General features: G+C 39.4%; 1 protein-coding gene across 4 annotated transcripts in view; it reads left to right on the top strand.

Moving 5' to 3' along the window:
* UHRF1BP1L (UHRF1 binding protein 1 like) overlaps positions 1 to 13,971 on the top strand; it is a 52,032-nt gene that overhangs the window by 16,011 nt on the left and 22,050 nt on the right. For all 4 annotated transcript variants that reach the window (XM_029078729.2, XM_029078731.2, XM_029078732.2 and 1 more), the window contains exons 3-9: positions 352 to 390; positions 4,827 to 4,918; positions 6,080 to 6,269; positions 8,268 to 8,408; positions 8,765 to 8,935; positions 10,355 to 10,535; positions 13,186 to 13,269. In XM_029078729.2, coding sequence (XP_028934562.1) covers positions 352 to 390; positions 4,827 to 4,918; positions 6,080 to 6,269; positions 8,268 to 8,408; positions 8,765 to 8,935; positions 10,355 to 10,535; positions 13,186 to 13,269 — 898 coding nt within the window. The remainder of the gene's footprint in view (positions 1 to 351; positions 391 to 4,826; positions 4,919 to 6,079; positions 6,270 to 8,267; positions 8,409 to 8,764; positions 8,936 to 10,354; positions 10,536 to 13,185; positions 13,270 to 13,971) is intronic.

Here is a 13,971-nt window from a genome sequence, read left to right as displayed (position 1 = left end):
TGGTCCCCAAAATATTCTTTCTCTGTAACAGTTTTCCAGTAATCTCTCATTTTTCCCATCTTCTACCACCCAAAAACTAGATCCAGGGACCAAAACCCTGATTGAGTCAGCTAGTTATTTAGTTCCAGCTATCATAAGAGATTAGTTTTAGACGGAGGTGGGACAGGACATTAAAAATGTGCCCTCTAGTCATCTCCTATATCATCTAATTAAAACGTGATAAAGGAAAATAGTTATAATTTAGTTTTCCCAATGTAAAAGATAAATATCCTGGTTTTACACCTTATTCTTCTTTGGATATTTTTCAGTGAATCACTTCAAAAAAAGCGATTTGATTGTCTTGTTTTTCAGATCCCATGGACAAAACTGAAAACGCATCCAATCTGCTTGGTGAGTTCGAAAACACCTAAAAAAATTATTTGCACCAGCCTAATTTAGCTGTAAAGTGGTAAAATTATGCTGCTGTTTCAAAGTATCATTTAAATCTTGACTAGCTTATATTAGGCCCTTTTGTAAAATCATAGCAATGTTTTGGAAAAGAAATATTCTAACAGACTTATTTTCAATAGGAGAAAATAGGGAAAAATGTGTTGCCAGGAACATTAAAACATTAGGCTACCCAGTTTACCATCCTCAAGCTTTGGTGTACACTATTAAAAATGAATGATCTTTAACCAGAAAAGAGAAAATATTTACATTTAGATTTGATCTGGCACTGTTTGGGTAGATATCTGAGGTTTAAACTTCACCTTTCATTTTTATTACTAGTCTAAGCTTGTTTACTAGGCCAGGGGGCAGCATGGTTTATTGCAAAGAATATGAGCTGGGAGTCCCGGCTCTGCCATTGGCCAGCTGTGTGGCCTTGGGTAAGTGACAGCCTCTCAGCCTCAGTTACCTCATTTTTAAAATGGAGATAAAATATCTGCTCTGGCTTCCCTCCTAGATTGTGGGCCCATATGGGTCAGGCACTACCTCTGATCATCCTGTATAAAGACAGCACAGAGCAACATAGTTTAGGGCAGTGTTTGACTCATAATTAGGCACATACTATCATGCTTTTGTTAGGTCTTCTTAAACACCACTTTAGTATAAAGCTATCTTGTGTGGTTTATTTTTAAACCAGAAAATGTGGTTTAAATTTTACAATCACAAAATATGGTCAAGAGCAAGATTCTTTGAAAGTGCAATGTTTCATCTATGTTCTCCAGGAAAGAGTTTTGTTATGAATTTCAAAGGGGAGCTTGGCTTGCTAATATAAATAATCTAGAAATAGGGCTGGTAGTGAACACAGCAGCCCAATTTTTTCTTAGATTTGAGTTCTTCAAGAGTGCCACAACTGCATTCTTGGAGATCTGGATGTATTTTACATTAAGCAAATGGGTAAGGAAACTGTATGCATCCTTTTAACTCCAGAGTTTTGTGAACTAACCACTTTCTTTCATATTCCTTTGATTTGGGAGGTGACTTAATTTTCAATTATTCCCATTTCCCATCTTTGTTTCTAATGCTGGGAAAAATGTCCGAAGCGTAGTTTAGCATGCAGGAACTGGAGGTAATTCTCCTTCTGCACATACATTGGTCCTGTTTTGCTTTTAAAAGATGACCATATTCAGTTTGGGAGCCCACAACAGAAATATGGGGAGCATTTTGGTTTAGAGGAAATTAGAGAAAAACTATTCCTTTATATAGTTTTTTTCTGAATGAATTGGAACGTACTTACTTTTTTATGCTAACAATTCCCTTTGCAGATATTATAGGACCTTGTATAAAACACATTTCTGTGTCCTGATTTTGGCAAAAATGAGACTGATTCTTCACCTCCCTCTTCTTTCTCCCATTTCCCACCACATCCCACATATCTGGAGGAACATGAGATTTATCATAAAGCCCTTAAGATAAGGTTTTTCTATGCTTATAGCACTACTTTCTCCCTCCCTTTTCCTGGTATTTAATGTTAGGTATAGTTGGTAAGAAATCCTCTGCAAGCTTTCCGGACAGAAGGAAAATTTAGTGTACTAAAAAGCAGTAGCAGCCAAAAAAATATTGACACAGCACTTCTTCTCTTAGTTATGTGTGGGTTTAAAGTATGGTAATGAAAAACAATAGACCAGGATGATAATAATTAATGGTATTTGTTAAGCATTTACTTTGTGCCAAGCACTGTACTAAGCACTGAACAAATCAGGTTGGAGGTAATCCATGGCCCACATAGGCTTCACAGTCTAAATAGGAGGGAGAACAGCTATTTCATCTCCATTTTGCAATTCTTGCCCAAGGTCACAAAGTAGGTACATGGTGGAGCCAGGATTAGAACCCAGGTCCTTTGACTCCCAGATCTGTGCTCTTTCCACTAGACCACAGTGATCTCCTGGTGTAAAGCAAGTAGAGAAGGGCAGAAAGACAGGTTCTAAGGCACATAAACACACAGCTAAAGACCCAGAGCTATTAGCCTATGCATACGTACACTACTTAAAAATATTTTGACAAATATTGAAGAACAGATCTAGTTAAGGATTTTTACATAAATCCAAAACAGAGGTAGTGTTACGTACCTGGCACAATATTTTTCATGATGGTGAAAAATCTGATCTCAAAAACTTAACTCCCTAACACCGATTCAGTTATCCATATGGGACAGTGTCACTTTACACACTTTTCCCCAAGAACGATGCTGTTGGAAGAAGCAGCGTGGCCTAGTGGAAAAAGTAGGGGCCTGGGAGTCAGAAGACCTGGGTTCTAATCCCAGCTCTGCCACTTATCTGTGTTACTTTGGGCAAGATGCTTAACTTCTCTGTGCCTCAGTTACCTCATCTGTAAGTAAAATGGGGATTGTCTGCCTGTCCCATGTGGGACATGGACTGAATCCACCCTGAATATCTTGCAGCTACCCTAGCATTTGGGGTACAGAGCCTGGCACATAGAAGACACTTAACAAATGTCATTAAAAAAAAAAGGTCTCCCATGAGAACAGCAGATGAACGTGTTCGAAGGAATTGTGGTAATGGTTTGTGAAGTGCACTTGCGCTCTCCGTTCCTTGCCATTTTTATTCCCACAGGGCAAGAATGCAGAATTCTTAATCTGCTTTACACTGCTTTACTCCTTGTGAAGTACATACAAAGGATTATGTTCAGCACCTGTTCGGGTCCACAGTGACTTCAACATAGTGCCCAAGTTTGTATCACTTAGCAACCGAGCAACATGACCTAGTGGAAAGAACATGAGCCTGGGTGCCAGAGGACCTGGGTTCTAAACCCAGCTTTGCCAATTGCTTGCTGGGCGACCTTGGACAAGTCACTCAACTTCTCGGTGCTTCAGTTCTGTTCTACCTCCTACTTAGACTGAGCCCCATGGGACTGTGTCCAACCTAATTAACTTGTATCTACTCCAGTGCTTAGAAGAGCGTTTAACACATAGCGAGTGCTTAACAAATACCATTAAAAAAAACCCAAGAAAACCTAGCAGGCGGGGTGCCTCGGCTGCTATGGTCTTGGTGCCCCCTAACCCACAGTAGCTACCTTTTTTTCCGGGTCCCCACTGAGTCTATCAATCTTCCCTGATTAAGCCCCCGTTTTCTCTTCTCCGACTCCCTTCTGCTTCCCATTGCTCCCTGTGTTCATCCCCTCCCAGCCCCACAGCACTTATGTACATATTCGTAATTAATTTCTATTAACACCTGTCTCCCCTACTAGACCATAAGTCGGTTGTGGGCAGGGAATGTATCTGTTTCTTGGTATTGTGTACTCTCCCAAGCACTCAGTACAGTGCTCTGCACACAGTAAGTGCTTAATAAGTACGATTGACTGACTGACTGACTCTCTGGAAGCCCTAGATGATTCTTCACTCAGATGATGACCTATCCCCAGCAAGCACAATTCAGTCTTGCACCAAGTCGAATTCCTGTAACTGTGCTTTTTCTACTGGACCCGAGGCAGGTTTCTGAGAAGCAGCGTGCCGAGAAGCAGCGTGGCTCAGTGGAAAGAGCACGGCTCAGTGGAAAGAGCACGGGCTTTGGAGTCAGAGGTCATGGGTTCGAATCCCAGCTCTGCCGCTTGTCAGCTGTGTGACTCTGGGCAAGTCACTTAACTTCTCTGAGCCTCAGTTCCCTCATCTGTAAAATGGGGATTAAGACTGTGAGCCCCACGTGGGACAACCTGATTCCCTTGTGTCTACCCAGCGCTTAGAACAGTGCTCTGCACATAGTAAGCACTTAACAAATACCAACATTATTATTATTATTATTAGAATAGAAATACTCCATTCATTGTTCATTATTGTTAACGATGGGAGTCACTGCACATTGTAAGTGCTCGGTAAATACACCTGAATGAAAGTGGTGGAGCCAGGATTAGAACCCAGGTCCTGATTCCCAGGCCTGAGCTTTATCCACTAGGCCATCCCGCTTCTAGGCTGTTAGTTTGTTGTGGGCAAGGTATGCTTTCATAAGTGCTTTGTATAGTGATCTGTGTACAGTAAGAACTCAATAAATACGATTGTTTCTCTTGATTTCTGAGGGCTACAATAAATATTGTGTGGTTTGATTTACGGTCTGTAATCTGTACTTGGGTAATCTGTACCTGGGTAATCATGTGGTTAAAGGGAAGTATGATGAAAGTATTAAAACATGCTTCCCCCTGGAAAAAGCACATTTTGAAAAAAATAAATATGTAATTTAAAAGCCACCAGTTTTTATTCATTACTATACAGACACACATTTTGTTAACGGAGGGGTGCCAATAAATTTTGATTGTTTAAAAGCAATTCCAAATTGTATTGAATTGAAACCTTCCCCATTTCATATTTTAACATACTTTCTGCATTGCCTTAGTCCCTAGATAAAGTAATAATGGAAATGAGTACATGTGAAGAGCCACGCGTCCCTAATGGCCCATCGCCTATTGCTACAGCTTCAGGACAGAGGTCAGTAACTCTTAGCAACCACCATTGACCATCCTTGCTTCCCAGGGTGAATTTATGCCATTTCAATTTCAATGATCCTGAAATCATCCTAGAAAACTAAACTCAGATAATCCCCAACCTTTTTGCTCTTCTTCTGCTTCTTTTCTTCCCCCTTTTCCTCTCCTTCACAGGGTTGGTCTTCATTTAAGAGCAGGCCCTTGCCTTTGTGTCGAGTGCTTCATACATATTATATTTACAACATTGGCCAACAGTAATTAATTTTAGTATAATTATCGCAGCTTTCTGGCATTCCTACTTCCCTGGGTCTACCTTGTTATTTTGCTTTTATTGCCCACCACAAAAAAGCCTAATGGAAGGATATAGCAATCTAAGAGCGATCTATTTTGTAATAATCTCCTCTAACTAAACTACCTTTTAAGACATGAGAAGCAGCGTGGCTCACTGGAAAGAGCACGGGCTTTGGAGTCTGAGGTCATGGGTTCGAACCCCGGCTCTGCCACTTGCCAGCTGTGTGACTTTGGGCAAGTCACTCAACTTCTCGGTGCCTCAGTTCCCTCATCTGTAAAATGGGGATTAAGACTGTGAGCCCCACGTGGGACAACCTGATTCCCCTGTGTCTACCCCAGCGCTTAGAACAGTGCTCGTCACATAGTAAGCGCTTAACAAATACCAACATTAAATGCTACCATAATGTGTTCTGTACTTTTCAAAATCATTTAGGGTGCTGTTTTGTAACTTAATATTGATGTTAAGTGGTCTGGGCAAGTGAGTGGACAAGTCTGACCTCATCTGTAAAACACGTGCATGTCTTTCGCTTAGGGGAGATTTTGTAAGGGTAAAATGACTTTTTAAAAATATAAGTATGCTGTAAAAATAAAAATATTTTGTCAGTGTGAAATAATTGTCATAAATATTAAAGAATTAATCTGATGTTTCACACAAGCTTCTGTGGTTAGATACTCATGTTAGCATATCAACTAAAATAGAATTGTATTATGTATATGTGGTTTTAATAAAAATGAATGGGGGTATTGTGTTATCTGAAAGTATTATCACATATGGATAGGTAACTTATGCAAAAATATTAATAGATTAGTTTGGGAACGTTGACTTTTTTTTTAAAAAAAAGATCTCTGAGCAATTGCATTTTATGTTTTCTAGTGAATATGGTTTTGCTGAAAAAGTAGTGGAGGGAATTTCTGTTTCTGTAAATTCCATTGTGATCCGAATTGGAGCAAAAGCATTCAATGCTTCCTTTGAACTTTCTCAACTGAGAATATATAGTGTAAATGCAAACTGGGAACATGGAGATCTAAGATTTACACGAATACAAGATCCTCAACGCAGAGAGGTAATGATGCTCCCTTCATCAGAAATTGACAGCATAGGCAATTTTAAAAAAAATCTTTATGTTTAGTCTTTTATTCACCAGCCATCCACCATCATGCTTTTCCGTTGAACCTCATTATCTTTTAATCTTAATTATTTTGTTGTAAATTTTACTTCAGATATGCTTCCTATACTTAGGAAGCGTGTCCTGGTGTTTGTGTATCCAGCAAACTTTGAAAAATATAAAAGTGCCTGAAATTAGCAAAGGGCCATCCTCCTCTGCACCAACCTCAATCTGCTTTCTTTCACTTGAAATGCTTGGATTTCTGTAACCAGATTGGAGAGTATGTCATACATTGCTTTATAACAACATGTCAGCCTTCTCTCTGACCTCCCTTCCTCCTCTCTCGCCCCGCTCCGGTCTATTCTTCACTCCGCTGCCCGGCTCATCTTCCTGCAGAAACGATCTGGGCATGTCACTCCCCTTCTTAAACAACTCCAGTGGTTGCCTATCGACCTCCGCTCCAAACAAAAACTCCTCACTCTAGGCTTCAAGGCTCTCCATCACCTTGCCCCTTCCTACCTCTCCTCCCTTCTCTCTTTCTACCGCCCACCCCGCACGCTCCGCTCCTCTGCCGCCCACCTCCTCGCCGTCCCTCGGTCTCGCCTATCCCGCCGTCGACCCCTGGGTCACGTCCTCCCGCGGTCCTGGAACGCCCTCCCTCCTCACCTCCGCCAAACTGATTCTTTCCCTCTTCAAAACCTTACTTAAAAATCACCTCCTCCAAGAGGCCTTCCCAGACTGAGCTCCTCTTCCCCCTCTACTCCCTCTGCCATCCCCCCTTTACCTCTCCGCAGCTAAAGCCTCATTTTCCCCTTTTCCCTCTGCTCCTCCACCTCTCCCTTCCCATCCCCACAGCACTGTACCCATCCGCTCAACTGTATATATTTTCGTTACCCTATTTATTTTGTTAATGAATTGTACATCGCCTTGATTCTATTTAGTTGCCATTGTTTTTACGAGATGTTCTTCCCCTTGACGCTGTTTAGTGCCATTGTTCTTGTCTGTCCGTCTCCCCCGATTAGACTGTAAGCCCGTCAAACGGCAGGGACTGTCTCTATCTGTTGCCGACTTGTTCATCCCAAGCGCTTAGTACAGTGCTCTGCACATAGTAAGCGCTCAATAAATACTATTGAATATTGAATCAATCAATAGTATATGTTGAGCACTACTGTATGCCAAGCACTGGGTGAGGCATTTGGGAGCATACAATAGAGTTAAAAGATCTGAACCCTGCCCTTGAAGAATTTGCATTCCAGTTATGTCTTTACATCAATAGCTCAGTGGTTCATCCAACCCAGTATTCCGCTTCCAGCAGGAGAAACTAAATCCTTGGATAATACATGTGGTGGTTGCCTTCCTTGCATTGATCCTGATGTTTAGGGGTATGCCATCTAATAATGCTAACTTTCTCTGAAGTAGTTCTTACAGACCGGTTGTTCCCCAAATTTTGGACTAAAGCACTCTGGATCCTAAAACATTCAGTTTTCATGTTCCGACATCCCAGAATGAAGGGGGACTTTAATACTGCATTTACTGCTCCTATCCATCTGCTTCCTCAAGTAGGAATAAAATGTTGCTCAAACTTGTTATTGTGTCCTAGTATCGTACTTTACCAAATGGTCAGCACAACTTCAAAGGATCATTCCTTTCCCTTTTACCGACTGAAAGTTAGAGAATAAATCCTGTAAAGTTATTGACTCTTAAATAAGATTAAATATCTTTTCTTGGAACTTGCCCTATTTTTTAGAATTTAGATTATTAGTATATTTAATACACAGGAATTGTCTGACCTTCGTAGACAGAATTGATAAATATGCAGAGTAAATTCATATAAATCAGAGGGTTGAGAAAAGCATTATTTTCCTAAATCACTTAAAAAATTTTCTCTATTCCATATTCTTTCTGAATTGATGTTGCTTTTTTCAGAAATATGCAAGTTGTCTTTCTTTTCCCTAGGTTTTGACATTTAAAGAAATAAACTGGCAGATGATACGAATAGAAGCCGATGCTATCCAAAGTTCTAACCTTGAAATCATGAGTGCTCCAGTTCGATTGATAACTAATCAATCAAAAATCAGAGTCACCCTTAAAAGAAGGGTAAGTCTGAAAAATCACAAGACAATCACATTTTTGCATTTTTTAAACCTTTTTTATTTTTATATTTCTCATTTCATGAATAAAACAATTGCTGTTCACATTTAATATTCTTGTCTCTAGAAGACAAAATTGTGGTTAAAAAAATTAGATTTTCATGACTAATCTAATCAATAAATTATCGATGCTTTTTGTTGTCTATCTCGGTTTAATTCTGGGAGGATAAAGGTTATGAATATTTCTAAAGTTTTTTAGTTTGATTTTGAGAATTATATTTAATGGAGTACAGTGACACAATTCTATTTGTTCAAGCCTATCGAAAGTATTATACTTGAGAAAATTTTTTTCTTTTTCAACAGTTAAAGGACTGCAATGTCATAGCAACAAAATTAGTTCTAATACTGGATGACTTATTATGGGTTCTAACTGACTCCCAGTTGAAGGCCATGGTACAATATGCAAAATCTCTTAGTGAAGCAATAGAGAAGTCAACAGAGCAAAGGAAAAGCATGGCTTCTGAACCTATGCCGGTAAGCAATACTGTGTGCAGTTCTGACCTGCACATTTTTGGGAATGGCATGAGATTGCTGGAGGAGGTATAAGTGTGGGCGAACAAAGGTAATCAGCAGACGTGGAAAGGTTTATTCAAGGGGATAGACTGAAAGATCTCAGACTTCAGGTGGGAAAGATGAGGCGGAGAGTACATTTTTTAAGTCTGTACAATCATGAAGGATATGTTATTAATCGGTCATATTTACTGAGTGTTTACTGTGTGCAGGACACTGTATTACATGCTTGGGAGAGTATAGTATAACCGAATTGATGGACGTGGTCCCGGCCCACAATGGGCTTACAGTCTAGAGGGGGAGTCAGACATTAATAGAAATAAAAAAATTATGGGATATGTACATAAAGTGCTGTCAGGCCGAGGGAGGGGTGAATAAAGGCTGCGAATCCAAATTTGTAATACGATTCATGGCCCTCAGGACTTCCAGCTTTCAGTCCCTGTTTAGTTCTTATGCAGATAATTCTTTGGACACCAAGAGTACTTCCTTTTAAAGGGGAGATTACTCTGTTCCATTATTTCAAAGGAAGAATTAGTGGCAAATGGAAAATAAGTTCTGTGGCAATGAGTCCCAAGAGGGAGGCTAGAGGTGGCTTGAAGAGGTATCTGGAAAATCTGGTATGAGAGACTGGCTGGAACCACAAAGACGAGCAAGAGGATAAGGCTGAGGAATAGAAGCAGAGAAAGGTGAAGTTGGAGGGAAGAAACAGGAGGAGGTTTAAACCACCCTTTGCTAAATCTTGTACTTTCTTCCTCCCCTCCCAAGATCCTCTACACTTCCCTGGAGGAATCCCAGGGCTCTTGCTCCTCTGCTTCTTTCCCTTCTTCTCTCAGGGCTTCCCAGGTTCCAGTCTCACCCTCTCTGAGTCGTTCAGATGCAAGGGCTCACCTGGTCATGACAAGGCAAACAAATTTTCCTGCTAATCTACTGTCCATTTTCTTCAGGGATCTACCAGCAAAAAGAAGGCTGCAGTGGAAAAAGTTAACTTCTTATTTAAATTTTGGATCGTGTTAAAGGAGGATTTTTCACGCAACACAAGTTTGAAATAAGTTCTAAAAGTACCCAGCATGGTCAAGTGGATAGAGCATGGGCCAATCCCAGCTCCACCACTTGCCTTCTGTATGACCTTGAGCAAGTCACTGAACTTCTCTGTGCCTCAGTCTCCTCATCTGTGTGTAACCTGACTAATTTATATGTACCCCAGCAGACAGTACAGTGCCTGGCACATAGTAAAGACTTAACAAAAAACATGAAGAAACCATAAATGTGCTTTGCTATAATCATATTACTGAAAAGACGTTGATTTCCTTCAATTTTTTTATAGAACAAGTTGAGGAATTTCAAATGTTAACATATGATGATGGTTATTATGAATCTTTTTAGAGTTCCACCCCTGCCCCAAGTTCCCAGCAAGTGAAAACCCCACAGACTTCATCAACACCTGACCAAAATGATGCAATTGTGAAACTGTTTAGCGAATTTGATGTTAAGGAAACTTCACATCACTTAGTGATTTCCCACTTGGATCTCCATATATGTGATGACATTCAAGCTAAGGAAAAAGGTACTAAAATTTGCATTTCAGATTTAATTCCAATGATTCCAAAGTTCATTTCTGACTTTATTTGACTTTCATCTTATGTTGTGGACCATTTGCTGTTTTGCTTTGTGAAGGGTATCCTCTCTTTAAATTGGAATCTAGGCTGATAATGAAACCCAGGAAATAGCTCCAGGCTGAGTGAGACTAATTCTCACTAGTGTGTTTCCCCGCCCCTCAGAGTTTAGGGCAGTGCTTTTTACATAGTAAGTGCTAGTAAATATCATTAGTATTACTAGTATGAAACATTTCTTAAGGGTTAATGAGTTATTGACTTTGTAATTGACCTTGAGTCAGCCAATCTCTGTATACTTCAGTTTGTGCAAATACATATTAAATGGGTTAATTTCCCTCTCATTGAGAAGTTAAGATTAATTTGTTAGTCTGTAAAAGTGGCCTTTGAGATGCATGAATGAAAGGTGCTAAAGTAGATTTAAGTGTATTATAGAGGGGCATAAAACAGAATTATTAACTTCTGTGCTTTATCAATCTCCTTGAAACTGCTAACTCTTTCCTTTGCCCTTCTCTATTTGGCTTTCATCCCAGATTTAACTGGGTTTCAAATAGGTCATTGCAGTGCCACATTCCTTATCTAAGTGGCTGCCAATTTTCTTTGGCTTGAGGTAATTTTATTCATCATGAATTTTGATGATATTCTGTTCCAATTGCCAGTCATTTAGGAAGATGAAAAAATACATGTAGTGTGTCTTTGAACTTGAAGCTGAAAGACTGTGTTAGAACTTCAACTAAACACACAAGTAGAAAGGATTTTGAAGACCCTAACATCTACACATTAAGCAAAAAGACAACTTTCCCTTTTTTAAGTTGAATTTATGACAGGTATACCAGATCAGGTGATAAATATTGCATTTTAAGATGTCCATGAGGTGTATTTTACCTCACATACTCTTCAGTGTTGGCCTTAGTCCATATATGTTTTCATTTTCAGTTTAGGAAGGCCAAATCCACCCTTTTTCCTAAACTCTTTCAGTGAATCAGTCTACATATTCTTGCTGTTTATTGTTATGAGGATAAAACGAGATAACCAGCATGAAAAACATTTTGGTAAAAATAAAAGTGCTGTACAAATTCAAAGTATGACATTGTTATTCTTACTATTAGAGCTACCTGTGAGCTCAAGGAAATTTGGACTCGCTACAGTTCAGTCAAAAATCCCATTATTGGGATAGATTCTGAAATTGTAATATCTTTTGGATATTTTAATCTGTGAAATTTTTAATTGGTAGGATGTCTTTGCCTAAGATTTTGTTCACAGGGTGGGCAGGTGTGGAAGACAATGTACCGTGTAATATATGCTCCTTCCTTGCCCAAGGGAGCTGAGGGCACCTCCACTTATTCCCCCCAGGGTTTGTCCAGCTGCAGCCCCAGACTCTAAGTCAGAGCAGAACAATGTCTTCCCCCGTTTGGAGTTTCACGCTCCAGCAGAGATGTGGGAAGCCATGATCCCCTCTGCGAACATCATTGTCTCCCTCTTTAGACAGTGAGCTTGTTTTGGGCAGGTAATGTGTTTGATGTTATATCGTACTCTCGCAAATGCTTAGTACAGTTCTTTGCACACACTACATTTGAGAAATATAATTCTTTCTGCAATGTGTGAAAGAATTTGTTAGGAAGAGGCTGGGAGTGTGGGTGAAGTGCAGAGCCTGGCCCATTCTTGTGCAGTGTGGCCTGAGAAGTGGCCTGGTAGAGTCTGGGCCTGGGAATCCGAAGGACGTGGGTTCTAATCCCAGTTCCATCACTTGCCTGCTGTGTGACCTCAAGCAAGTCACTTAACTTTTCTATGCCTCACTTACCTCATCTGTAAAATGGAGATTGAGACAGGGAGCACTACGTGGGACAGGGACTGTGTCTAACCCAGTGCTAAGTACAGTGCTTGACGCATAGTAAGCTCTTTACAAATACTACAGTTATTATTAGTGCTCTATAGATTTCCAAGTGTCTAGTATGGTGCTGTGTAGGTTTTGGCTGCTCAGTAATTGCTGTCTTGTAAATAACCAGTAAACCTTGCAGTCATCTAGAGTGACCAAATTAGCACCTCTTTCTTTGGAATGAAGAAAAAGGGTTGAAACTGAAAAATGTATTGCTGAGGAATATTTGGCAAGATTTATTGAAAACTAGATGCCTGGGCCTTGGGAGAGGAAGAATTCAAAGGTATCTCCAAGGTTTCATGCCAGGGACATCTCCGTAGGTAGTAAGGACTGAGAATTGGGTGGAAAAATAATACTCTTGGTTTTAGACATTTTAAATTTTATGCTTTTTGCATTTTACGGATTGTTTGCGGTGCTAGTATTTCTACTTAGCCTATATCATTGTTCCCCATAGCTCAGTGGTTTTTGTATTTAACTTACCTGGCAGTATTATGAAAAAATTTCTTTGTAAATGATTTATCTAAAATAAATTGTAATAAGTGTGTTATTGACCATTTTGATATTATTTTCTTGTAAAACTAAGTGATGGGCAGTTGGAATAGAGGCTAGAATCTTTTTTCTCTGTATACGTGCTCTATTAAAAAAAACCCAAACACAACAAAAAAAATCTGCGCAGTTCTTTCATAGTAGATGAAACTTTTTACACCTAGATGTATTGTCTTTTACAGAGCCAAACAGACGCATTACTGGAGGGGCTATGCAAGTGTCTTTTAGTCAACTAACTGTAGACTATTATCCGTATCATAAAGCAGGTATGTATATTTAATTTAATGATTACTGAAAGATTCTTAAAGATTCCTGAAAAAAATGGATTATGTTAGTAAGAAAGAATGGATCATGAAGTCTTAAATCATGTTGGTTGAACCTGACAGTTATTTTCAATTTTATGTTTCATTTTAGTGATAAGACTCTGAGGTAAAGACAGAGAAGATAAAAGAAATGACTTATTGATTTTGTTTTCTGACTTCTCCCCCTGAAATAGAAAAGAATTGATATGGAAAGCAGATCTTGAGTCACAGTTGAAGGCCAAAAAAATCATTCAAATATATGTTACTTAATTTTAAATGGACCTTCAGCTATAAAAGTGCTGATGTTTAAAATTTTAATGATAAGGCTACTTTTTAGTTTCATGAATTAGGGCAGATAGGAAAATTTTGAGAATCACTGTCGGCTGCACAATTATTTAGATAGAAATAAATACATAATAAAATAACGGCCGCAAAGATTTATTTTTAAACCAAAATTGATAAGAAGCAATTATGGTTTAGCGGAAAGAGCACATGCCCAAGAGTCAGGACACCTGCCTTTTAGTCCCAGCTCTGCCATTTGCCTGCTCTTTGATTTTGGGCAAATCACTGAACTTGTCAGTTTCCTCATCTGTAAAATGAAAATTCAGTACTTGCTCTCCCTCCTGTTAGACTGTGATTCCCATGTGAGGCAACAGACTGTGTCTA

This window comes from Ornithorhynchus anatinus, chromosome 14 (genome assembly GCF_004115215.2).
Source record: "Ornithorhynchus anatinus isolate Pmale09 chromosome 14, mOrnAna1.pri.v4, whole genome shotgun sequence".
NCBI lineage: Eukaryota > Metazoa > Chordata > Mammalia > Monotremata > Ornithorhynchidae > Ornithorhynchus > Ornithorhynchus anatinus.
The sequence above is the reverse complement of the archived record's forward strand: the minus strand, read 5'-3'. Positions and strand labels throughout refer to the sequence as shown.